This window comes from Podarcis liolepis (assembly GCF_965112155.1).
Source record: "Podarcis liolepis genome assembly, chromosome: 6".
Taxonomy (NCBI): Eukaryota; Metazoa; Chordata; class Lepidosauria; order Squamata; family Lacertidae; genus Podarcis; species Podarcis liolepis.
In genome coordinates this window covers 39,939,299-39,966,800 of record NC_139559.1, presented here as the reverse complement: position 1 = coordinate 39,966,800, position 27,502 = coordinate 39,939,299, and the positions used below count along the sequence as shown (strand labels likewise).

At 43.1% G+C, this 27,502-nt stretch overlaps 1 protein-coding gene across 1 annotated transcript in view; it reads left to right on the top strand.

Annotated features, from left to right (window-relative positions):
- The window catches only part of MAPKAPK2 (MAPK activated protein kinase 2), an 83,206-nt gene extending 65,298 nt beyond the window's left edge, over positions 1-17,908 (top strand). Inside the window, exons 2-10 of the mRNA XM_083509039.1 lie at positions 1,555-1,694; positions 4,034-4,098; positions 6,225-6,304; positions 10,202-10,328; positions 11,610-11,685; positions 13,530-13,654; positions 14,809-14,894; positions 15,337-15,417; positions 15,930-17,908. Of these exons, the coding sequence (XP_083365165.1) occupies positions 1,555-1,694; positions 4,034-4,098; positions 6,225-6,304; positions 10,202-10,328; positions 11,610-11,685; positions 13,530-13,654; positions 14,809-14,894; positions 15,337-15,417; positions 15,930-16,073 (924 nt within the window). The 3' untranslated portion in view covers positions 16,074-17,908. The remainder of the gene's footprint in view (positions 1-1,554; positions 1,695-4,033; positions 4,099-6,224; positions 6,305-10,201; positions 10,329-11,609; positions 11,686-13,529; positions 13,655-14,808; positions 14,895-15,336; positions 15,418-15,929) is intronic.
- Positions 17,909-27,502: the final 9,594 nt, after the last annotated feature.

Here is a 27,502-nt window from a genome sequence, read left to right as displayed (position 1 = left end):
ATGCTGGCCACGTGACCCGGAAGTGTCTTCAGACTGCACTGGCTCCCGGCCTCTTAAGCGAGATGAGCACGCAACCCCAGAGTCGGTCACGACTGGCCCGTACGTGCAGGGGTACCTTTACCTTTACCTTGGTTCTTGAACTTAATCTGTTCCAGGACTGAGTATGACTCCCAAAACTGTTTGAAAATCAAGGCGCGGCTTCCATTTGGCTGCAGGAGCTTCTTGCACTCAAGCAGAAGCAGTGTCGGACGTTTGGCTTCCAAGAAACGTTCGCAAACCGGAACACTTATTTCTGGGTTTGCGGCATTCAGGAGCCAATTTGTTTGGGAGCCGGCCGTTCGAGTACCAAGGTACCACTGTAATAGACTTGGGGTGATAATATATCCCTGTTTAATGCATGAACCCACTGTGAATGGTTATCCGCGATTGTTGCCATCATATTATTGTGGAGGAGCCAAAGGATGTTCACAAATTTATTTGGGCAGCCAATTTTCGGAAGGACAGTCCACAGGGCAGTACGATTTACAGTGTTGAAGGTCTTAGGTCATTAAACAACCATATATAGGGGTTGATTTTGCTCCCTGCATTTTTCTTGATGCTGTCGCACAGTGAAAATCACATCCACTTTCTCCTTAGAAGGTCAAAAACCATTTTGGGATACATCCACAATTGGTTGCTCCAGCCAAGTGGTGTGAGTTGCAGTTACAGTATTCACCACAAGATGGCAGTGCATACCTTAATATTTTATTTGTTTTGCTGGTTCAGAAGATTCGTAAGGGATTCAAATGCAACTTCTTCTGAACGTTACATCAGACTTCATGGTTTTTTGTCTGGTTCAAGCCCCTGCTTGTGAAGTTCTCAAGGTGGCCGTGTCCATCTTTCATCCCATTTTGTGGTGGGTTTCTTGGGCAAAAATAAGAAAGTATACAGTAGCATCCTAAAGTTCTTGGAAGAAATTGGGGGGTGGGGAATCTTAATGTGATAAAATGTCCAGTGAATTATTGGATTGGGTCCTTTTAATGCATTTCATATTTGTCACTTAAGCTAGGAGTGGCTGACATGGTGGAATGGTGCTATGCCATTCTACAGAAAACAGTGTCTCTGCCACTTACCAGGATGGTATAGGGACAAGGTAACGGTGCAGTCAGGACTTTGTGGGCGCACCAAGAAAACCTCAAGGTGCAGCTCCCATCTTGCACTTACCGCCTCAGCAACTCCTGACTTGACTATGAGGAGGTCACTTAGTTTCCAATCTGTAAAATGGGACTTAGGATCTGCCTAGCTGTTGTGAACATGACAGATGCAAAGATTTGTTAAGCAAACTACTTGAAAAAAGGAGAGAGAGAGAGAGAGAGAGAGAGAGAGAGAGAGAGAGAGAGATTGTGTTCTTTTGGGGGATTGTGTGAAATCTGAGTCCCACGTCTTATTCATGACGCAAACTTTATCCTACTGTACACTGGGGAAATGATTGCTGGCAAGATGTTAATTGTTAGGCAAAGATGATATGGACAAGCATGCTAAGCTCACACTTCCTTTTTCTCTTTCCCTTTCCAGATGCTGCAAGACTGTCCGAAAGCTCGCAGGGAGGTGGAGCTGCACTGGAGGGCATCTCAGTGTTCTCATATCGTGAAGATTATAGACGTCTATGAAAATCTTTACCAGGGTCGAAAATGTCTCCTGATAGTCATGGAATGGTGAGTGTTGTGGTTTGATGGGACAAAGCGAGTTGTGCAGTTGGCCATGCTTAACCACAGCTAGAGAGCACCACACACAGCTTTGTAGTCAGAAGTGCTGTTTTATCACTACATTCCCCAAATGTGGATATGACCCACCTTTATGGGTAGTCCCACAACCCATATATATCATTCATTTTCACTGGAAATGGCATTTACATCCGCATTTGAACTCATTAACATATGCAACTATTACAGTGCCGAGATAATTTATTCCCAACCATAAGTTTGCTAAAGATAGGGCATCTTCCTTGCAAAGAGTTAACTGATACAGATTTTAAGTGTTTCTACTTGGGTAAATTGGTACTGAAACTGGCAGAGTTGTGGGTGGGTGGGCAGGGTGTGAATCAGGGAGAGATTATAGAAGTTGTGGGGTGTTTTGTTTTGTTTTTAACTCATTTCCTGCTTTCTAAACTTTTCTCTTGGGTAAAGTGCTTCAGATGACTTTTTTGGGGTTGTTGCTGTAATTTACTTTTTAAAAAGAAATTCACGATTGCTACCCTTGCTTAAATCCGGGGGTGGGGTGGGTGCTTTTATTTTATTTATTTCCTTAACATCTGTACACCATGCTTTTTGGAGAGAAATGCCCAGAGTGGCTTAAAAAATTTTTTTTGGGGGGGCCACATTCAAAACAAGAAAAACCATAGTAAGGAAGTGCAACGCAGTAAGAAAGAAATAGCGAGATAGAAACTAGGGCAAATCATCAGGTCTTTACTGAGTGTCTAAATACTAGCTGTGGATTTCTTTCGTGAAACACTTTTAGATGTATGGTAACACAGAAGAATGTCCCTGGATGTTTTGTGGGATACAGCTTTAGAGGATAGGATATGGTGGCACGGTGGAAAAGATACAAACACCTAATCTAATGCAGATTTAAGTAAGCAGGCAGGCTTCTATGGAAGGAAGCAGTTTTTCCAGATTCCTTGGACCTAGGCCATTTAAGGCTTTATAAATCAAAACGAGCATTTTAATTTGGAAACACAACAGGAGCCAATAAATATATTGAAAGATGAATGCAATGTATTGATTTCTGGCTGTTGACATTAGCAGAATTGCCGCTGCATTCTGAACCAACTTGAACGTTCTGAGTGGCCTTCAAAGGAATTGCAGTGTGCAATGCACTGCAGTAATCCAATCCTGACATGCTTAGATCATGGCAAGGTCATTCCTATCCAAGAAGGGAAGAGACTGAACACTAGGAATCCTGTCCTGCTGCTGAACTTTTAAAAGCAGGGACGGGGGAAGTGCCTGAATGTGAGCTGAGGGAGCCTCCACCAGGGGGAGCTCTGCTAGCAGAAAAGTGCTCCACCTGATGGCCATCCCCCTACACTGACTCCCACCTTACACTGTGTGACAAAGCCCTACTGATTGTTTGGAGAAGATTATTGAGTTACGAGGGGCTGCAGGATGGGGTGATACAGGTTGTGTGAACTGCTTGGTGCTTCTGTAACCATTGGCTGCGATAGGCAATTGTACAGGGCAAGTCAAAGTCCTAGGTAGGATCAGAAGCAGACAGACAGAAGAAAGCTCTTCAGTGTTTTATGTGACAAAACATCTTGAACAGTGGAAAACTTCTAAGCAAAGTTTGAAGCTACATTAGATGCTAATAGACCTATTACTTTATTAGGATTTTGCTCTTTTGTGCAGCCCATTCTGCCCCCCCACCTTTTTCTTCCAATAGATAGATAGATTTGTTCCAAAGCGATTCTCATCAAGATAGTTCAAGTCAAATTGTAAGCCAGTTTAATATGTTTCTTTCTTTTAATCTCCACGCCTTACATCTTTAAAGGAGCTTCAGTCTTTTAGAGTTTGCCTTGTTCTTCTTTTCATTCAGAGACATTTGAGCAGATATATCACTCTATGCTTATTAACTGCAATGTGGCCGTTGCAAGCTTCTTGGGATGGGTGCTGACTACATGGGTTCACTCCCACATTTCTGTTGAAACAATCTATGCCCTAAATAAATTTATTGATGTCTTTCCCTGGTGCCCACAAACCCTCTGAGCCCCAGGTCCCTTGGTCATGATTGTGGTGATGGTAGTTACCTTTTTCTCCTTGGAAAACTACATAGAGCTGAAGGAGGAAGAGTGACACTCTTTCCTACTCTCTTTTTCAACCCTATATGTGCTTTTCAAGGCCCAGATTAATTCCAGATGGATCTGATCTGAGTTTCACCCAGAGGCCTTGGGAAAGTGGTGTGTGTGTGCATGGAAATGTACTCATAGCCTGGTGGTGGTTTTGCTTAGGCAGTAATTCTTGTTGCTTCCATTTTTGTAACTGCACTTGTTTATGACTTTCAGCTTGGATGGTGGGGAACTCTTCAGTCGAATTCAAGACAGAGGAGACCAGGCGTTCACAGAAAGAGGTATGAAGGGATACAATAGATTTCTTAAAGCTTAACAAGCGTTGACAATTTAAGTCTTAAGACTTCAGGCACAACTGTTTACTTTTTAAGGCAGAGAAGGGGGACCACTGGCCCTCTGTATGTCAAAGGACAAACAAACTGGAACCTGCAAGTAAAGGACTGAGGTGGATTTCCGATTCTGGACTAGCGTTCAGTTTGCCAGTTTGGATGTCATGACGAAGTATGACTAGAAATGACATGGAAAGGAAACCATGAGCTCATACTTTTGTTTCTGATCACCTGAATTAAGTCTGTGGTCAGGAACATGGCGCCACGTTTTCTTGCCAACAGCACCCAGTGATGTGGAGGAAAGGTGAGGAAACATCAAGGCGGGCAGGTGGGTGGGTGGGGGTAAGCTATGTAGATGATTGACAAGGTGCCCCACGATATTCTTGTAAAGAAGCTGGTAAAATGCGGTCTTGACTATGCTACCACTCAGTGGATTTGTAACTAGCTGACTGACCGAACCCAAAGGGTGCTCATCAATGGTTCCTCTTCATCCTGGAGAAGAGTGACTAGTGGGGTGCCACAGGGTTCTGTCTTGGGCCCAGTCTTATTCAACATCTTTATCAACGACTTGGATGATGGACTCAAGGGCATCCTGATCAAATTTGCAGATGACACCAAACTGGGAGGGGTGGCTAACACCCCAGAGGACAGGATCACACTTCAAAACGACCTTGACAGATTAGAGAACTGGGCAAAAACAAACAAGATGAATTTTAACAGGGAGAAATGTAAAGTATTGCACTTGGGCAAAAAAAATGAGAGGCACAAATAAAAGATGGGTGACACCTGGCTTGAGAGCAGTACATGGAATTTAGTCTCCCCCCCCCCCATAGAGAGCTGTTCTTCAAACGTTTAGCCTTAATACAGTGGCTGATGTAATGCCCTTCTGCTTCACTAGGCATTTTATATAGGGACATTAAAATTGATTTTCTACATCTTGGCAGATGAAAAAAAGTGTGTTACATGCCCTATTGCCCAAAAGTGTGCAAGCACAGAGCAAAGGTTGCAGTGACAGAGGTGGCCAAAAAAGAAATACAGTAAATAAAAAAGAAATCATACTTCGTATATCCTGCCTGGCTTGGGTGGATGGGGGGGACTTTTGCTTTCCTTCCCTCCCCATTTAAAATGTGGTTACAAAGCATGGATCCACATGGATCCTCAGGATTTTTGCATTGGGCTACTCCAAACTCACTGTCAGATCACATGTCTGTGGCCACAGCATGAACCACAAAAATCATACATCCACTGTTTCATTTAGAATATTTTTTTTCTTGTTTTCCTCCTCTAAAAACTACGTGCGTGTTATGGTCTGGTGCGTGTTATAGAGCGAAAAATACGGTAATTGTGCCACTGTATTCTGCTCTGGTCAGACCTCACCTGGAGTACTGTGTCCAGTTCTGGGCACCACAGTTCAAGAAGGACACTGACAAACTGGAACGTGTCCAGAGGAGGGCAACCAAAATGGTCAAAGGCCTGGAAACGATGCCTTATGAGGAACGGCTAAGGGAGCTGGGCATGTTTAGCCTGGAGAAGAGGAGGTTAAGGGGTGATATGATAGCCATGTTCAAATATATAAAAGGATGTCATATAGAGGAGGGAGAAAGGTTGTTTTCTGCTGCTCCAGAGAAGCGGACACGGAGCAATGGATCCAAACTATAAGAAAGAAGATTCCACCTAAACATTAGGAAGAACTTCCTGACAGTAAGAGCTGTTCGACAGTGGAATTTGCTGCCAAGGAGTGTGGTGGAGTCTCCTCCTTTGGAGGTCTTTAAGCAGAGGCTTGACAACCATATGTCAGGAGTGCTCTGATGGTGTTTCCTGCTTGGCAGGGGGTTGGACTCGATGGCCCTTGTGGTCTCTTCCAACTCTATGATTCTATGATGTTATGGTGGAGAAGAGGAGGACCACACCATGGGGCAGCATCAGCTTCATGTTCTTCGTCACATTTGTTTCTGCTCTGAAACCTGACCAGTAATGTTCTTTGTTCCCTCTAACTCCTTGTAATCTGGGTATTAGGTGGCGGTTGCCTCTTTGGCTGCAGAGTAAAATGACCCGCTTTGTTTTCTTATCTTCCCCAGAGGCTTCTGAAATAATGAAGAGCATCGGAGAAGCCATTCAGTATTTACACTCAATCAACATTGCACACCGGGATGTTAAGGTACTCTTCTTCTTTTTAATATACTTTTTATTGGTTTTTACACATGTTTCCCAAACATAACATCCCATTTTAAACAACAAACCTTTGGCTATCACAGCCTAGGACTTCCATCAACCTCGACTGATGGTTTTCTGACTTCCTGGATGTGGTCCACACAAAACTACTAACTATTTCCAAAGACTCTGACCAAATGAAGGTGTCCCTCAGGTCCAGACACAATGCTGTTCATATCACTTGGCCTTGTGTGGTGGTGGTTTTCAGTGCATAACCAGCATGGCAAAAGGCGTCCTGATTAGGACCATGGTAAGGAGGAGGATTTAACTATGTGCCCCTGCCATGGTTCTTATTCAAATTGATCTAGCCTCCCAGCTCCTGAAATTCAATGTTATGCCAGTGTGAGCTTTCTTCTGGTTGCAAATTGAAGGCACTGGGACTAGCGCCATGGCAGGAGCAAAGAGTTAATTCCCCCTTTCCTCACATGCCTTGAGCCCAGTCTGGCTCCCCCCAATACAATGGCTATTTATTAGGGGGGAACTCTGGAAAGCCAAATGTCATGTCTAATTTGTTATGTCAAATAATTTCATGTCCAGTTTGACCCTAAAAATCTGGGGTCATGAATGTGTAGTGGTTTGTTGGGAGTAAGATTGAATTATTTCATTGCAACCAATGTGTAATTCATGTGGGACCAACAGTAAAATGCCAGCAGCAGATGGCTTCTGGAATAGTACTAAATTTGATTTAGGAGGTCTAAAACGTAAGTGGACCGAACAGTGGCACAAAGCAGATACTACCTACCTCTGATATCAGTAGTGTCTGCCAGCAAAGGAGGAAATATTCCTTTATTTTTATGATTTGAAAGCATCCTGAGAAGATGTAGATTCAAACCCACCCACCCTTCCACCTGTGTTGGTCTCTGAAAGAGGAACCCCTTCATCCTCTCACTGACCAGCACTGGCAGCCATTGGTAGAGAGTGCTGTAGAACTCTCTTATCCCCTTGCCCTACTCAACTGTTCTGGTCAAGAGAGACCTGCCCTGCTGCATCTCAGCCCAGCATGAACTGTGAAAGTTAATGGAACCTATTTGAATGCCTACATAATCCCCTTTCTTGCTAACTCATGGAGGGTAGAATGGGCTGCCTCCTGGCCCCGCCTCCAGTGTCTTTACGTTGAGTGAACAGGTGCCCTGTGCAGTTGTTCACATATACAGAAATTAATGCTTAAGGTAAAGGACCCCTGGACGGTTACGTCCAGTCAAAGGTGACTATGGGGTTGCGGCGCTAATCTCGCTTTCAGACCGAGGGAGGCGGCGTTTGTTTGCAGACAGCTTTCCGGGTCATGTGGCCAGCATGACTAAATCGCTTCTGGTGCAACGGGACACTGTGACAGAAACCAGATTGCACAGAAACACCGTTTACCTTTCCACCGCAGTGGTACCTATTTATCACTGGTGTGCTTTCGAACTACTAGGTTGGCAGGAGCTGTGACAGAGCAATGGGAGCTCACCCCTTCATGGGGATTTGAACTGCCGACCTTCTGATCGGCAAGCCCAAGAGGCTCAGTGGTTTAGACCACAGCGCCACCCTTGCTTTATGAGTGGATGGTGAGGGCACATGTTTGTCTGTTCTAGTTTAAATAGGCAGCCCTTGCTCACTTGTCATGTTAACAGAGAGGGCAAAGCATATTTAAATCAGAGCAACCCCAGTTTAATTCCTGAACAGATTGTGGGTAAAATTAATAGCTCCAGCTTAATTGCACTAGGTTCATGTAGGCAGGTGCTCTGGAAGAATCTTCTCTGGATGTGGTTTTCAGCTAAGCAGGGACATGTGAACAAAGTCTAGAATGCAACCACACTGAGGAATAGCAATTGTGCAGCTCAGCATGGTAAGAAAAAGCTAATGAATTCCTGCAAGAATGCTAATTTGGTTAGGTGGTTCCTTTTGTCTAGAACCCCCCCCCCACCCCACCCCCGGATATTTGGACTAAGAATCCTTGTTAACAGAAGGGGCTCCCAAGCATGTTTTTTAAAATAAAAGGTAGATTCTTTGTTAGATTTAGGATGAGGCTTGAAAAATCCAATTGCTGTAATTATAACCCACTGCCCCTGAGGCAATAGGATGGGCTTGAAAATGTTTCCCTTTCCCTGCCTGTTACATAATTCTACCTCACCTGCCAGCACATTCTTTCTCTCCTAAGTGACGAAATTTCAAGTCCTCAAAGGCTATGGAACCGTATTTTTAGTCTTGTTCTTTTTGGCTCTTCTCTTTTATGGAGATGCAGGAACAGACACATGTTATTTAGATTAAGAATATCAAGAAGGGGGTAGTCATGTGGACAACTCGAGCCTTGGTTTCACTGCACCACTGCTGAAACATCTAAAAAATAACACACACACACACACACACCCGCTGAACAGGGATCTGGTTGTTTGGCGTCATAATCTGCCGCTGTGAATAGTGAAAACAGAGCTCTAGATACATATTGGCTCTCTCCAATGCACACACATGCCTGCTGTGGATCTTGATCTATATTATTAACATTCAAGGTGCAAAGTATATGTTGATCATTTTATGCTTTCTGAAACAAAATATATACTTGCATACACTGATAGAAGTTGAGATACTCTCAAGTCTGAAGGGTAGTTTTAGGTTCCCTCCCCCATATATCTTCTCAATCTAAGCCGTTCACATTCTGGTTTACTCTTGCTACTACTACACACACACACATACACACACACATACACACACACACACAGAGAGAGAGAGAGAGAGAGAGAGAGAGAGAGATTTGCAATACTCAAATTCAAATACACACACACACACACACACTCCATTAACATGCCACTTGCATAGACCCAAAGATTTTTACATACCGACCATGTTCCCACCTAAGGCAAAACCATAGTTTAGCAGTCTGTGGCTGAGCCTGAATGAGCCACAGGGAAGCAGCTTTAGGACTTCAACAGGTATGTGTAGCGGTTTTTCAATGAGGCTCATCCATTTAACACGAAAACATGATTAGATGTCAAAATCAAAAACTCTCTGTAATGCTGCCTACTCCCTTCGTGGCTGAACTCCTGCCCACCAAAAGTTCACAACCTTAAGCTTTGTGCTAATAAGCATTACATAACATTTCATTCGCTGAACAAATGGGCTAGGGAACGTTGCATTTCAATAAACTGGTCAAGAGCCTTGCGGCCAACACTTATAAAGAGTTCAGAGACTATGTTTACTTCAGGTATTTATTTAATTTTGGAGGGTAAATTGGCTATACCAGCATTTCCCCTGTAAATATGTGTTTAATCCTCTGTTCCTCTATAAATTCCTCTAATGTCCTAGTGTCTGCTGTAAAAGACTCTCTGAAGCTTTGACCTTGCAAATATAAAACGCATCATGTCTTGAGGACTGCAAATAAACTCAGTAGCATAAGCATTATAGGGAATTGTCAATATAATCTGGATCATATACCTAATGTACACAGATGTGTAATGGCATCTGCATAATTGCAGCTATTGAGAGGGCCTTTTCAGTTGGGGATGCTTATCTGTCACTATCATGCCTTTCTAGCACCAGGCAAAGATGGCTTTCATTCCCCCAGGTCTTAAAAAAAAATCATTTGGATTGTTTTCCCTTGCCCCTGTTAATGCTGTTGTGTTTTAGTCTGTTCCTGGTTTTTATTCATAGGTGTGCTTCACTTTTCTATTAAATGTCTTTGAAATGACTGTCAGGCTTCCTTGGGAGTAATTTTTACTGCAGATGCATGAAGAAATGGTATAAATCAATAAGCAAAGGTTAATGGACTCCTGATCATTAGTTCTTACCATGTGCCCAGCCTAGGGTCTGCAAGGTGGTGCAAAATATAGTTTTCTCTTAAGCTGGTTTTGCTTATTATGTCTTGCAGCCAGAAAACCTCCTATACACCTCAAAAAGGCCCAACGCTGTATTAAAACTCACCGACTTTGGATTTGCTAAAGAAACCACCACACATAACTCCCTAGCTACACCATGCTACACACCATACTATGTGGGTAAGTAAACCATTGGAGAGCATCACCCGCTTCCGAGACATAAGAATTGCAACCTCCAACACCTCTCTTTTTCATAGAAATAGTGATGGTGAGCTTCAGGGCACATGTACACTGCTGTTGCGTTTTGTAATAAGAGCAGGGATGGGTTTTCAAGATTTTTAAGCAAGCAGCCTGATCATTTTATTTCATTTGCTACATCATTTAAACTAAATGGCATATCTTTCAAGTTTAAAACCTCAGCACTGGTCTGCAGCTGATTGGGCAAACAGGTGAGCATGCTTCAAAAGCTGGTCTCTGCGCTTCCAATAGATTGCTTGTGCTGCCTACTTAGTATTCTGGAAAGAAAAGGGATTGGCACAGGGTGAAACCTTTAAGAAAAGCAGCCAACACAGGTGTCACTATCATGTGGCGACCAGATCGAGGTTGTGCAGGTGATCCCCCTCATTCTATAACATTCTATTTCTGGCCTGGGAAAAAGTTGGGAAATTATTATTATTATTATTATTATTATTATTATTATTATTATTAGTTTGGGGATTTAGTTCTGGTCCATTTTTAAATGGAAGAGAGAAAACAATGCATCATTCAGTTTCAAAGGCTAAGACCTCTGGTCACTTTTAAACACCGTATTGGCCTGAATATAAGTCTCACTTTCCCCCCAAATTCCGACCTTGAAAAGTTAAAGTGCGGCTTATATTCGCGACCTTACAGTATGCAGCCAGGAGTGTGAGGCAAACAACAGCAGGAGCGTGGTAAAGTGGTGCCCGCCCTGCATGTAGTCCCCCGTCCTCTCCCCCAAGGCCAGGAAGGGAGAGAGCGAGGAAGGGGAAAGACCGCCAGAAACGCAGGCCCCCCCCAGTATGCAGCCAGGAGCAGCGAGGAAGGGAGCCGCTTATATTCGGGTATTTTTTCTTTTTCCCTCCTCCCTCCAATTTTAAATGTGCAGCTTATATTCGGGCCAATACGGTACTTTTCTGGGACCCTTTAATGTCCTTCGCTGGCAGTTTTATAAATGTTCTATGGCAAACAGCCTTGGTGTCAGAGGTTTTCCCATGAACTGAGAACTAATATCAAGTGCCAGGTAAACTGTATCCAAACAGCATATTATTTTGCAAGCGTACTCCAGGCACAGTTCCAAGGGTAATAAGCTCCACAGAGAGGGGGACAGCCTGTCCTCTTGAAGTGTAAATGTCTGAAAATTGTACTGATGGCATGTGACAAAGTTGTACTGATAGCATGTGTGACAAAGTTGACTTTGCATTTTGTTTTCATCTCCTTTAGCTCCAGAAGTACTAGGCCCAGAGAAATATGATAAGTCCTGCGATATGTGGTCCCTTGGTGTCATCATGTATATTTTGTAAGTCTATTCTTCTGCACTGTACTGCACGGCACAGTTAGTTGCTTTGTATATTCTCCTCTGTGTGTTCTTGCTCCTGGCAGGATTCCATAAAGTTCCAAAGTTAGGGATATTCTTGAGCCAGTTAACTGGGAAGGGCTGTGCTTCCAGCATGTTCTGTTTATTGAGTCATTGAGGAAGATCCTTTGTCGATATTGAGGAAAAAAGCACAGATTATGCTGGCTGATTCAACACACCTTAGGAACAAGCCCTGGGCGGTAGAAATAAAATTGGGTGCATTGATTGTGGGGAAGATGAAATTGGGAATGTTTTCCAAGGCCGCTTCCAGAGGAAAAAGATACCCTGCCTCCCTTGACTGCAAGGCGAGCGGCAAAGCGGTGGAGGCAGAGGAAGAAGAAACCCAGTTCTCATGCCTGCAGAAAGGAGGAGAGCGGCAGGCAGAAGCTGCAGTTCCATTCCAGCCATTTTCTTCTGTCTGCATCTCTCTCTGTCTGCCTCTCTCCTCCCTTCTGCCTTAGTCTTTCCTGCAACTGTGCTAGGAAGGCTGTTGCTGCTGGAGCCAAGCTTTTGCAACTGAATTCATGCAAGAAACATGCACATGTGATATGATTATGCTGTATTTGGAGCGCTGAGTCATTGCTAAAATATTTGTCTCGGTTGATGAGCTACTAATGCACTGAGACAATGGCTCATAGGATTTAGGCCAGGCGTATCCAGAGTCTGTTTCGGTGGCCTAATCTGGTCTGTCGGTCGATTTAATCTGGCCCCCGTGGCAGCATATGTCCTGGAGTAAAAATCCTAATAAAGCTCAGCAATTTCAATCCTAAAAAAAAACCTCAACAACTTTGGTCGGCCCTCACGCATGTTCACTTCATCAAATCTGGCCCTCTTTGAAAAAAGTTTGGGCACCCCTGATTTAGGCAGGTGGTTTGCAGCATGCCATACCTCAAAGTGGTTTTAACATTTAAAGTACCTTGGAACCTGTTTTTCCTAATGTCCTTTTAGTTAGATTGCTGCTTGGAGCGCATTTGTGCTGAAGAGAAGGGCAGGAAACATGCTAAACAAATGTGTACAAGACAACATGTTTCCTTATCCCACTGATGCTGGTGCTTTCTTGCTGCTCCCTGTATAGCACAGCTGTGCCCTTAACCTGTCTCCCCAGGGCCCTTCATCATCCAGGTTCACAAAAGTTCACAATTCAGCTTTCCATGTTTGCCATGGGGAGTGCTCCATTGCTTTCTGTCAACAAGTGTAACAAGAGGGACCTCAGCCTTTCTCTCCAATATGAGCTGTGGGTCAGGGCTGGTTTCCCAGTGTTGCACTGTGCCTGGAAGTACAGTGGAACTACAGAGATGATTCCCCAGGTCCAATAAGCATAAAGATCAGAGATAAATCTCTGTTTGCTCTTAGATAGTAAACAGCAGGAGCAGGGTGTTCTCTCTGACGCTAGGACTGTGGTCTCACAGCGCTAAGGTGGAAGATCAGGAAAATGCTGCCAGCCCTTTTACAACTTCCTGTTCAGAGAGTGAGCACAGAGTTATCTCTCATCTTAGCACTGTATTGTTTAGATTGGAGATAACAGATGCCAAGTGACTGACAGATAGGCGTGGTTTGCCAAAAATGGCCTCACAGGCCTAAGGCAGAGAGAGGCCTAGCAAACCTAACTTAGAGCCTTAGGCTAGAGGTTCTCCACTGCTGTAGTGGACTCTCTTACCTGACAGCCTTTTATAGTACAAACAATAAAAATGATACCTTTTTTGGGGGGGAAGCACATTAGATCAGTTTGGCATTCAAAATTGGCTTCTCTTCTACATGTCATTTCTCTATTTTTCTCTTTTGCCCAGGTTGTGCGGGTACCCCCCTTTCTATTCCAACCATGGTCTGGCCATTTCTCCGGGCATGAAGAAACGGATCCGGATGGGTCAGTACGAATTTCCCAACCCAGAATGGTCAGAAGTATCTGAGGAAGGTAAATGTTTGTGAACAGAAGCTGCTATTCTCCTCTGAAAGGGAAAATGGGATTTCAAAACCTGAAAAAATGTGATTCTCTGGGCTAGGGTTGGCTAACCTGTGGCCTTCCAGATGTTGTTGGAATACAACCCCCAACATTATCCACCCCTGCACTAACCTCATTCATTCCTTGGCTCTCTTGCCTTTCATGAGTGGCCTTTTTACTCATGACTAAGCTATGGCTCAAGAGGAGGTCTTGCTCTGGTTCAGAGAAATTGTTCTGGGCCACCATAACTGGAGTGTTTTGCTGCCAGGGAAGAAAAAGTGCCTGCTGCCCCCATAGTATGGCTTCTGTTAAGTTGTGGGTGAACATATCAGACAACACAGCGATTCTTCAAACAGCTCTTGTTTATTCAAAGGCCAGAACAGAACTGAACTGAAGGGTTCAGTCAGCCTGCTTCTATAGAGCTCCAGTACAACGTAACTGTAACAATTTTCTAAAACTACCCAATCACTGAAAGTCACTTTCGATCCCTTATTTGCATAACTATCTACAGTATCCCCCTGCTGGCCCAGGGTGAGAACTTCAGTACATAACAGCTTCTGCTTTTCCTTTGCCCTGCCTTTCTCTTCTTCCTTTTCCTTCCTTCCCCTACGGGATTCTGCTCCTGTGTTTGGAGGCTTTGGCAAGGTGAGGGTTCCCCCTGGACCTCCACACCCTAACAGCCCATGGCCAGATTGACTCTCCCCACTGCCTTTGTTATCTTGTGCATGCATGATATAAAAAGGTTGCAACATGGAGAGTGGGAAAATGAATAAAAATAAACACTGCACCCCCCAAAAAAGGCCAGGCCCCACAATGTCACACATGACAATTCTTTCAAGTACATTACTCATCATATGTACTAAAATTAATTAGTATTAAGAGTCCTCAGAGTACTTTTCATGTGTTATCTAAACAAGCAACATATTTGCTCAGGAGAAGTCCCTTCAGGTTTTTATATGAGTCAAAGCATGTTCTCCTTAAAATAGACCCATCCCTTTGTGTACACTGTCTCTCCTTTTGCCGTGCAAGCTTCAGGATTTCTGCAACACCTGAAGAGAGCTTTGGAATGAGGTGGCGAGACACAGTGTGTGTTGTTGTTAATGCTGTTTCCTTTTCTCCACCTTCAGTTAAGCAGCTGATCCGGAATTTGCTGAAGACGGATCCAACCCAGCGAATGACTATAATGGAGTTCATGAATCACCCTTGGATCATGGTAAGAATCCACCTGTCATTTCTCAGGAAGAAAAACTGGCGCAGAAGCCTAGGCTGAGAAAAATGAGTGCAGGGAGTCTGAGGTAGCTTTATAGATAGAGGGGAAACATTTGTCAGCTCAGTCGCCAGTTCCATTATGAGAAAACTCCTGCAGCTGCATGCCAGTAAGGGGGCAGGGGAGAGAGAAGAGAGGCAAAAGTGGATGGGGCCAGAGGGGAAAGTGGGCAGAGCACTGGGTGGAGGCTGTATTCCAGCCATGCAGAAGTCAGAGGCTTCTACAGTACACAGTAAATCCGATCAGGCAAGGGGCAGCCAGTCACCACCCAGCCAGTCAAAGAAGGACAGAAGAAGTCTTGGCAAGTCCCAAGGACTGGAAAGAGAGTTTCCCAGGCCGGAGGCTCCCCAATCCCTAGACTAAAGTTCCATTTGTCTTCCCTCTGCAGCAATCAATGCAAGTGCCACAAACCCCGCTGCACACTAGCAGAGTTTTGAAAGAAGAGAAAGATCTTTGGGAGGACGTTAAGGTAAGTTGTCTGCAAGTTTCATCTCACACGCTGCTAAGCAGCATGGATGAAGGTTACGCAACTCCAGGTGTAAGTGATTGTGAGCCTGTCCATCAGTGCTGCAAGCCACTCCTAGCCTGTACAGTGGAACCTCGGTTTTCGAGCATCTCGGAAGCCAAATGATTCAGAACCCGAATGCCAAAAACCCGGAAGCTTCCACTGCGTGTTTTTCCTTTTTTTCCAATGGATTTTGCCAACTGCCCATTGGTCCTCGGTTTTCAAACATTTCGGAAGTTGGACAGTCTTCCGCACTGGATTACATTTGAAAACCGAAGTTCCACTGTAGTAGGTAATGCCAGATATACAGGCTTAAAGGCCCTCCTCACTCTACCACAGTCTGAACTTGGAAGTAGTCTTTTGTGCTCACTGTTAAGTTACAAATAGGATCTTTCCTCTGGATGACAGTAATGCCTGAAGCTAGAATAATTTGGCTAGCCAGATGTTAATTTGTTTCCTCTACCTCACATTTGTAGGAGGAGATGACAAGTGCCTTGGCCACCATGAGAGTGGATTATGAACAAATCAAGATTAAGAAAATTGAAGATTCATCCAACCCGTTGCTTATGAAGAGGCGGAAGAAAGCAAACCCCGCTGAACCTACAGCACTCCCCCACTGAGGGTTCAGTAGAGCCAAACCTGGTGGTTGTGAAAGCAATAACTATATCTATATATTTTTTAAAACAAATTGGAGATAAAGACTGTCATATCAAACACATGGAATTCAGATCTTTATACCAGACTAGTTATTTTTTTTTTAGCTGCCTCTCATGGTTCTGACCTTTCTGAGGTCCAGCAGGAGACAGCTGCTCTATGTACAAAACATACTTTTATGTTATTTCCCAGCCCCTGGTCCTGTAGGGAAATATTTCTGGTAATCAGATTTTGTTTGTTTGTTTAGTAACACCCCCCTTGGTTTTTTCCTCCTTCAGAGACACTGAAATTCCTGTGATCACCATTTAAAGGTTAATAATATAAATAAAATATATATAATCTATATTTTTAAAACTACTGTAGAGCTGAAATCAAGATAGGAGTCCTGTGCTGAGTACAGCGGTTGTTGTTTTAGAGTTAAAGGCTTTCAGTTTGTGTCGACAACAACAACAAAAGGCCAGGGCTGTTGAAGAATTCCACCTGAAAACAAAGGCACTGACGATACTGTGGTCTTCATTTAACATCAAGAACTGTTCCTTGGCTGATGGACCTTAAATTCAGTTTGGGAAGTTATTGTCCCAAGTACAATAGGGCTCCTTAAACTGAAAGCCTTCTGCCTCTAACTGTGCAATCACAGGATTGACTTCCTCTCACTTGTGTGTTTGTGGATTGTATGTAATAATGTGATAGGATGGATATTGTAAGTATAGGCAGGAAGGCCCACCCCCTTCTGTATTCTACCTTGAATTTTTGAGGGGTAGTGTGTGGTGAGGGTCCATGAAGCACCCAGAATTCAGTTATGATCTCAGGGTTATTTGGGTGGGTGGGATGGATGGAAAGTAGGTGTTTGTTGAGTGGAGAAGTTCATGATTGATCTGTTTCAATAACTGATGCAGCCTTCCTGGAGCTCTACATCAGAATATGTCCTGTTGCCCAGTTTCCGCCACCATCTTGTGCAGTGTTAAAACTTAAGACCTTGATGCAGTTCTAAAGATCTCATTCTGCAAGGTTGCAGGCTCATATCCTCCACCCCAGCTGTTTTGTTGTGGCTCTTGTTCTGTGTTGCTGTTCACAACCATCCTGATCTTTTACTTTACCAGGAAACTGCAACTATTTGGAGCACATAGCAAAAGGCTCAAATCTGAGATTTGCATCTCATTGGAATATAACTTGGAGCTCATGTGGGACAGAACCTGCCACATGCACACTCTGATATGTGAAGAAAAAACAGAAACAGTACCATAAAAATGAGTCTTTTTTAGATGGATTCCTTAGCATCTTTGGGTGTTGAATAGCCAGATGGCACAAATATTAATATGGGAATATGATGATGGGAATTCTGCCTAGAAAACCAAAAAGTCTCAGCTGAAGTTTGAAGGAGGGAATTGACGTGCCGCAGACTTGGGCACATTTGTCTAAAGTCAAGCTCTCTTGAGTCTTACTCTACCTGTACCTTAGGGAAGAAAAGCAGGAAAGTATTCCTTCACATAAACTTTTGCCTCATTATGCTGGTGGTCAATCCCTTTTTCTGCCTCTTTCTGTATATCTTTAGTCCATGAATGAATATCTTTTGCCACGTTTGTTTCACTGGCATACTAGTGTTTTAAAAACCCACACTTTCCCTTTTTTTAAAAAAAGAAAGGTTTAGCTTTTAGGTGGAATTTTAGACACTGTATGAAATTTTAATTTGTAAAAAAAAAAATGTTTTAATTTTTGTTGTTGGTGGTGTCTCATTGCTGGAAAAAAAAATTTATTTGCTCTGCTTTTTTCCCATTTTGGATTAAAGACGCCCAATACATCAGAGTTTGTATTTGTGTGATCTATGGTGGGGGGTGGGGGAAGCCAGAGCAGGCTTTGTCTCAGAAAGGGCTGGCTATATCTGTAGCACAGAAGTGTGATCAAAGAGTTTTCTAGCAGTTATGATTTTAATACAGATCAGCTTTTCACATACAATGAGTTGTGGATTGTGCTAAAGACGGCTTGCAAGCAGGGAGTTTCAGACATATACCAGCAGTGGCTACTTGGAGAATATTGGCATGGAAGAGCCACATGAAAAGAATCGGGCCTCGTATATATGACACTTCAATAATATCTATTTCAGATATCTACTGCAATATTCAGTTGGGGAGAGTATACGATGCTGCCAATGAGAATCTCCTGAGATGGCATTGAGAGAGCAAGGCCTCTGACATTGATCTTAATTCCCAGGCAGACCTAGTGGTGGAACAATGTGCCACTAACTTCAGTCTGCCCCTCCATTGTAGGCTCAGGCTGTATATATGTGTAAATAAACTGTATATTGGGACGTGGGGGCCGCTGTGGGTTAAATCACAGAGCCTAGGACTTGCCGATCAGAAGGTCGGCAGTTTGAATCCCTGCGACGGGGTGAGCTCCTGTTGCTCGGTCCCAGCTTCTGCCAACCTAGCAGTTCAAAAGCACTTCAAAGTGCAAGTAGATAAATAGGTACCGCTCCGGCGGGAAGGTAAACGGCGTTTCCGTGTGCTGCTCTGGTTCGCCAGAAGTGGCTTAGTCATGCTGGCCACATGACCCAGAAGCTGTACACCGGCTCCCTCAGCCAATAAAGCGAGATGAGTGCCTGCAACCCCAGAGTCGGTTACAACTGGACCTAATGGTCAAGGGGTCCCTTTACCTTTACCTAAACTGTATTGTAGAGTCTCTGCTGTGCCTCATTTCCAAAATGAAATACATACCCCAGTGTAAGAACCTGGAACCTCTGGAATCTCACACTAGAGATTGGAGTGGTGTGTTACACTGGTGTCAGAAGTGGGACACTCCCACCCCCCAAAAAAAATTTTATAGAAACTCTTTTGTTAAGGGTGCTGGGATTTGTAGCTTTGTGAGGGGGAACTACAGTTCCCAGGATTCTTTGGGGGAAGTTCTGTATTTTAAATGTATGGTGTGCATCTGCTCTGTATTGACAAGAAGCCTCTACTAGACAGAGCCAGTTGTCTAGCTCTGGTGCATCCATTGCCCTTAAAGTGGCTTTAAGTTAGCATTCTGGGTTTCGAAGAGAGTGCTTCCTGGATTTTGTGACACTGCTTCAGTAATGCCGATGTCACATGCAGCTTTTAAAATCTGGCCAAGAGATTTTAACATGTGAGCACACAAATAGAAGGGCAAAGGTACCAGACAAATTTAGGCTTTCTCCAGCGCACGCATTGTAATTTGGCCTTTGCAACACTTATCGGTATACACACAAAATGTTGTGAAAGCTCGTGTATGGCTGCCATTGGAAAAGACCGTGGCTTGCCAGTATCTTTTTCTGAGCAAACAGCACTGAAATCAGCATTTGTCATTGAGGGCGAATTGTAGAGTTGGAAGCCATGAGTTGAGCAGAGGAATGAAACAGCTCAACTACCTCAACGTGACACAGAAGGAAACCAGAGAAACCTCTTTCTTGCTGTTGAAAACTCAGCATTATAGTTAATTGTATAGGCAGATTTGTACCTTCCAGCAGCTCTGTTGCTTTGTTTTTTAAAAAAGATATATATATATTTTTGGAGATGCTGAAGTATATTGCATCAATATAAATTTATTTAATGGCACCTGATGCACCATATATCAGCCTATTTTTTGTTGCTTGGACCTTCATTCCCTTAGAGGCCAATTTATACATTCTTTTTGAGCTGGTAAACTCCACTTATTTTTTTCAACACTTTCATTGCCTTTTCTCAGTGCAGTGGTACCTCGGGTTACATGCGCTTCAGGTTAAACACTCCGCTAACCCAGAAATAGTACCTCGGATTAAGAACTTTGCTTCAGGATGAGAACAGAAATTGTGCTTTGGCAGCAGCAGGAGGCCCCATTAGCTAAAGTGGTGCTTCAGGTTAAGAACAGTTTCAGGTTAAGAACGGACCTCTGGAACGAATTAAGTACTTAACCCAAGGTACCACTGTATATATATTATTACAGAGGTATTTTATCAACACAACAGATTATAACAAGAGCATAAGAATGAAGCAAACAAAACAAAAAATCACACTTTTGCTCATTTCCGCCAGAGTAGCCATTGCTACTTATGGCCTTACTGCATTTCAACTCATGCAAAGAAGACTGCATGCAGTTCATCCAAGAATTCGAGTTACAGTCATTTATTTTGCTAGATATACCACACATGAATTGTGGGTAATCTTGTGGAAATCTGTTTCTAAGTGAATTCTATTGAAGAGTGCCAAGTTGGCATAAAAAGAGTCGTGTTTCTTGGCCTCCTTGACTAAGTCAGTCAGTGGCTGTACCCGCTCCCCGCATAATAGCTTTCCTGTTGAAAGCGGCTTGTAGGAAAACAGGTACCAAATCAGAAAATAGTCAAATGTTTCTATGGGCACATTCTTGCCCATAGCAAGGGTCCCAGGGGGAGGAGAGGAGGAAACCCCACTGTGCCACTGGAAGTCATGGTGCTAGATCCCTCTAGTGCAACTATCTAGTTGAATTTGGTCTCATGGTGGCATCCTTGGGGTTGCAACTCTGTTGATGGAAGTAGCAACACACCCTTTTTCTCACACTTTGCTCCTAGCTGAGAGTAAAATAAAATATGAAATGGCACTCATTTCTGTGAAGGCATCACTGTTCAAAGGAACTGTTTTGTCAATGAGTGGGAGGTGGTGAGAATTTGAATGTAGAAGTGAACTTGTTCAGGAGGTTCAGAGTCCAGCTGAATGAGATTCAAAGTTCTCAAGCAAATGGTCCTAGCCATTCTGCTTTGCCAGTGCATTCTGTGGGGAATGTGTAGATGAAGCAGACCCTTTCCCCCAAACCACAGGCCAACTTTGGCAAGCGGTTGAAACCACCCACCTATCAATCACCTAATATCATCATGACACCAGATGAGGGAGAGGTGGGTGGCCCTAGCCACCTGTCAAACTCTGCCTGTCTGGAGTGGGCAGGTAAAGACTTAGCCCATCCGGCCAAAAAGGTTCTGCACCCTAGGTTTAAGGTAAGCTATCTAATTGGTTGCTTGTCAGAGTTAAGAATTTTGAATTGCAAGCAGGGATCTTATTAAAGTATGGCAAAACATCGACACCAGCTTTAACACTCCCTCAGTATGAAAAGGGCTGGAGCTGCAAAAGTGTATGCAGGCTGGGATGGAAAATAAGCAGCCTCACTGGATGGATTTGCAGTCCACTGGCACATGGGGCGTTTTGCATCCAAGCCCCTGTCTGCATGCAATTTGCACAGAACTGACCTCAGAACAGGAAACGGTATAAAACTGTGTTTATAAACAGTGTTTACAAATGCTTGATAGATGTTACAGTGTGTTAATTACCTTTGTTAAGTTATTGGGTTCATGCTGACCTTTAATTCACTTTATAAGAAGGTTCTGGTTTAGAATTTCTACTGAAAACCGGAGGTAATTTCAAAACAACATGTTCCAAGATAAATTGAAGGTGTGATGCCATTTTGCTGCATCATAAGTATAACTGGAAGTCACGGCTAGCTGTGAGATAAATATATCATTTTATGACTGTGTTTGGAACAAGTTGAGCAAAGATGATGCTTTATTTTCACCTAATGACAACGATTACGGACACAACCACCTTCTGTAGGTGGGGAGGAAGGAATATTTATTAGAACACTGATAATGAGTTTTATCAGATGGTACATATGTCTATAAATAACTATGTTCAGGGTTGGTTTGTTTTACATCATCACCATTTTCCTTCCTAAAAAGACAGATACTTTAGAGACAACTTAACGTAGTGTTATGATTATTAGGATTGCCGACTGAGGTCTTTCTCTGAATGCCGCCACTTGCTGAAGTGAGTTATACTTGCAGAAAGGTGCCTTTTCTGTGGTAGCACCCTGGTTTTGAAATTCTCACCCTAGAGGAGATGAATTGGCATTCCAATGATTTCAGTGCCAGTTTAAGACATGTTTGCCCAGCCATTTTAAAGGGTTTTTAGCTGCTGCCTTTTAGTCTTTACTATTTTATGATGTCTTATGGTTTATTGTATTATCAGATTACAGTGGTACCTCGGGTTACAGATGCTTCAGGCTACAGACGATTCAGGTTACAGACTCCACTAACACAGAAATAGTACCTTGGGTTAAGAACTTTGCTTCAGGATGAGAACAGAAATCGCGTGGTAGCAGCGGGAGGCCCCATGAGCTAAAGTGGTACCTCAGGTTAAGAACAGTTTCAGGTTAAGAACAGACCTCCAGAACGAATTAAGTTCTTAACCTGAGGTACCACTGTACTTGGATTGGTGGGTAGTTTAGACATTTTTAAACAAAGTGATAATAAGTAAAGTTCAGATAGTACAACAAAGTTTAGATAGTACAGCACAACAAATATTAAATCATTCTGGAACTAAAACGCATAGGACCAAATGACACATAAGTATGTTTGCTAAACACACACTCACTGTTTGGCTATAAAAATAGACTGTGGGTCTATATATATATTTTAATCACAACGTAATCCTAATCATGGGACGTGGGTAGCGCTGTGGGTAAAACCTCAGTGCCTAGGACTTGCTGATCGTAAGGTCGGCGGTTCAAATCCCCGCGACAGGGTGAGCTCCCATTGCTCAGTCCCTGCTCCTGCCAACCTAGCACTTTGAAAGCACGTCAAAGTGCAAGTAGATAAATAGGTATCACTCCGGTGGGAAGGTAAACGGCGTTTCCGTGTGCTGCTCTGGTTCACCAGAAGCGGCTTAGTCATGCTGGCCACATGACCCAGAAGCTGTGCGCCAGCTCCCTTGGCCAATAAAGCGAGATGAGCACCGCAACCCCAGAGTCGGTCACGACTGAACCTAATGGTCAGGGGTCCCTTTACCTTTACCTTTAATCCTAACCATGCATACTCAGAAGCAGACATTAATTCAATGGACCTTACTCTTGTGTAAGTGGGGGGTTAGGATCACAGCCTAAATGGATGGGAGACAGGAGTAAAATACTCCCCCCTACTGCTTGCTTCGCTGTGCTGCACACTTTAATTCCCCACTCCCAGTCTATCTCCAGTGGCAAAAGTGAGTCTCATGGGAATAAAGTCCTCAAAGTGGGGAGGAGAGAGCGGGTCCCAGGTTTACTCCCATTCCCTGTGTTCTATTTAGTAATGAAAATATACCCAAACCAGCAAGCACATGTTTAGCAGACATCAACACTTCTGGTTTTTCAACAATGCCGTTTGGATACATACAAATGTATCCCAAAATAAAGTAAATGGAGGCTACTCCTCTACTAGAGTATTAGTGCAACCCAACACCTCTTTTCTCTACCCTTTCGCCTTCCTTCCTACATTCCTGGCGCCTTCATTACACATCGGTGACAGGAGAAAACTCTTTAACCAGGCATGGGGCTGATTAACATTCTAAGGGCTTTAAAATGTGTCTGTGGGAGGGGAAGTTATTGGTTTGCTTGGCTTTTGTTTTATCAAGTATTTTGTATTTTCATTTTGTATTTTTATGTTGTAAACTGCCCCTGTGATCTTCAGATGAAGGGCGGCATACAAATTTAATAAATAATAATAATTCCATCACTGGATTTCCAGTTCTTAACAAACCTATTTATTTGATAATGCACAATGAGTTCTTCATTCGCGCCATAACTATAGTTTTAAAAATTATAAGCTGTCTTTCCAGCGCTCAAGGTAGCATACAGAGACTACTGCTTCGCACTGAGCAGGAAAAAATTCTCACTGATGCCACTTTAGAATAATTGATTGAAACCATGGGGAAGAGCCATAGCTCAGTGGTACCACATCTGCTTTGCATCCTGAAGGTCAATTCCTGGCATCTTCAGGTAAGGCCCAGAGACCCCTGCTTGAAACCCTAGAGAACTATTGCCAGTCAGTTCCGACATTGCTGAGCTAGATGGACCAATGACTGGGCTCAGAATAATGTAGCTTCCTATGTTCCTATGCTTCCTATCCATAACCTGCTTTTCCCCATCCAAGTACTAACCAGGCCTGATCCTGCTTAGCTTCCGAGATCAGACAAGATCGGGCGTGTTCAGGGTAGTATGGCCATAGACTCATAACCTGCTTTTTAGCCAAAAAGACCTCAACGTGGTGTACAAAAACTAACACAGTAGTAAGATGGCCATCGCCCTCAGGCTTATAATCAAAAGGATGTGAAAAAACATGTCATCCATAATCAGCATATTTTTATTTGGCCTAAATTCTCTCCCAGTTAAAAGTATTCCCCATGAAAGGCAGAAGTGGTAGCCAGCTAGTTTGATGAGAGAAGTCTGTGGTCTTCTCTGATGCTGTTTGTTTATGGTGTTATATAACTAACACCGTCATATAGACTCACTCAGGCCAACTCATATTTTAAATTCCAAACCACAATAGCATGTGATATTGGGAAGTAAAATCAAATGCTTCCCCATCATACATGTATAGTGGCGGCAGTTTTCCCCACCCTAAAATAACCAGAGGCCTTATGGAAGAATTTACTGTATTTTTCCGTGTATAAGATGTATAAGACACCCCCTATTTTGGGGGACTCCAAATTAAGAAAACACCCCTCAGCACTACCCTAATAAACCTAATAAAACCTAGTCTTATACATGGAAAAATACAGTACATCAATAAATGTTTATTAGATTAACAACTTAAGTTTTCAACAGAATCCTCTAAATTCTCAGTACTTGCACCAGTTTCTTGTTTGCATATGGCTGAGGCAATTCCAGGTAAAATTGTTGCAAACACATTTTGACTATAAGCAGTACCTTTGCTTGTTGCTGTGATGGCAGATGGTTGTCAAATTTTGTCTGATGCTATCTAATGTAAATCACGTAGCATAGTTTTTGAGATAAGATGACCAAGTGATTTAATAAATAGCACCAGTGCTATTTTTCCAGAAAAAGAGGTTCCAGAACTCATCACGAACGCCTCCCTTGTTCTCTTATATAATGGCAATGGGGCTCACTAATTACTACAGACTTTCTAATCTTGAAATGTTTGCCAAAGCTATTTGGATGTTGATTTAGATCAGTTACGGGTGGTGAGCATTTTAGGAGTGACCAACTGACATGTGATCACCAATGCGCAGGTTCTTTTGGACCCAGAAGAGGGTTAACATGGGCATAAGGGGGAGGGGCACAAGGGGAGGGGCATAAGGGGGTGGGACATGCTTATGCATGTTCTGCTAATGTCCGCGGGGGCCAGGAACGAAACCCCTAAATGAAATGGTCACCACCTGTGTATGGAAAGATGCCGTTTAAACACAATGGGCCTAGCCTAAAAATTGCTCTGCTAGCCAGTGTGAACACGATGGCACTCGCTTACTGCTTTATCTAACAACATCAGTACAACACTGTTCCAGGAACATTCACCAGCACCAATATGCCAAGACAAATAATGAGTTACTAACCGGAAGTTGGCAGAAAGAGACAGTTAAAAGATATGTGACTAAAAGCTTGCATACGTTACAATTCTGCGCCTTAGCTCTCGTTCCTTGGCCTGCTCTAAATTCTGAATGCATGGCAAAATGATTGTTGTAACAGCTTCACCCTGTGCTCTGATTTCCATCTAGCACATGATGAATTATATGGGGGAAAGTCCCCAGGGCCCAGATTAAACTGCTGTAATCTGGTGCACTAGCAGAAGCCAATGCAAGACCACCCAGTAGCACAATAGAGCTTCTCTCTTCTCTCCCTGCTGCTTCCCCCCACCCCCCAAATTCACTCTGGATGGTTGGGAAAATGCAGGACAGGAGAGGGGTGATTGTTCCACCAGGTAAACAGAAATGTGCACTGATGGAAAATTGTATTCTAGTGACGCTTAATTCTACCCTAGGAAAATAGGTGTGGGGTGAAATAGTGAGGTGGGCAAATGAACTGTAGAGCTGTACATATGTATGTATGTATGTATGTATGTATGTATGTATGTATGTAGTTATTTATAAGATTATTTACAAGCTTCCAATTCATAGAAAAGTGTAATGATGAGGTACAATGACATCATTAAAACTTCATAATATTATAAAGTAATAAAATACAGAGGAAACTGTCAACACAATATTTTAACAAATTCAAAAATCTGATAAATCTTCCAGTTTTGCCACTAAAAGTTTGGATGGGATATTTCAGATTCAAGATACATTTTTTTAAAATTGTGAATTCCACCCCGTCCGTCCCAAAACAGAGTCAATGTAACTTTACTGGAAACTAGTTACAGATAGGTAGCTGTGTTGGTCTGCCATAGTCAAAATAAAAAAATTCCTTCCAGTAGCACCTTAAAGACCAACTAAGTTAGTTCTTGGTACGAGCTTTCGTGTGCATGCACACTTCTTCAGATATCTGAAGAAGTGTGCATGCACACGAAAGCTCGTACCAAGAACTAACTTAGTTGGTCTTTAAGGTGCTACTGGAAGGAATTTTTTTATTTTTACTGGAAACTGTTGATAGTTTTGAATATTACATATTTGATATCCGCTAAAACATACAAGTATGGCCAGCTGCTAAATATAATTTAATGTCAACAAACATTGCATGCTGCTTGTCCATGTTAGCTGCCCATGTCAGCTTGTACAAGTATGAAACACTGTCAAACATCAAATGTTGAAAGGAAATATTGATCGGATATGAATATGCAAGTTAAGGATACCATAAGCAAATGTTTGGTGAATATGTAGCAAACCTCTGAGCAGTTGAAGACACTGTGGAGAATAATTGGAAAACCCATGTTTTACAACTGATTCAGAGCAAATAGCAATCCACTGGAAGCCCAATTGCCGTTTGTTCCGCTCAGTGGTGAAAGGCAGGTTTTCCTGGGGGAAACATGGACCTGTGACTTGAAGCATGGCACAAAAGGAAGTGTGGATGAGCCCTGTGACCAAGGGAGAAGTAAGATCTGTTGGGGTGTTAATTCTGTGAGCCCCTCCATATTATGCTTGGGTTGTATATATGTGTAAATAAAGCCATATATCCTAAAGACACCACAGCCTCTGCTGACTCTGATGCCATATGAACTGAACCCTGAGTTTCTCACTGCTTATCTCTTTTGACATGCTTCTGGGAGTTTGTGACAGTGGCTCCATTGACACTATTTTTGGCCACATCCACACCATTTAACATTTAAAGCTTCACTCCACCACTTTAATAGCCATGGCTTTCCCCAAAGAATCCCGACAACTGTAGTTTGGTAAAGGTGCTGAGAGTTGTTAGGGGACTCTTATTCCTGTCACGGTGCTACAAATACCACAGTGGTTTAACCATATCTTCATCTTGCTGCGGAGCTCTGGGAATTGCAGCTCTGTGAAGAAGAAGAAGAGTTTGGATTTGATATTTGACTTTATCACTACCCGAAGGAGTCTCAAAGCGGCTAACATTCTCCTTTCCCTTCCTCCCCCACAACAAACACTCTGTGAGGTGAGTGGGGCTGAGAGACTTCAGAGAAGTGTGACTGGCCCAAGGTCACCCAGCAGCTGCA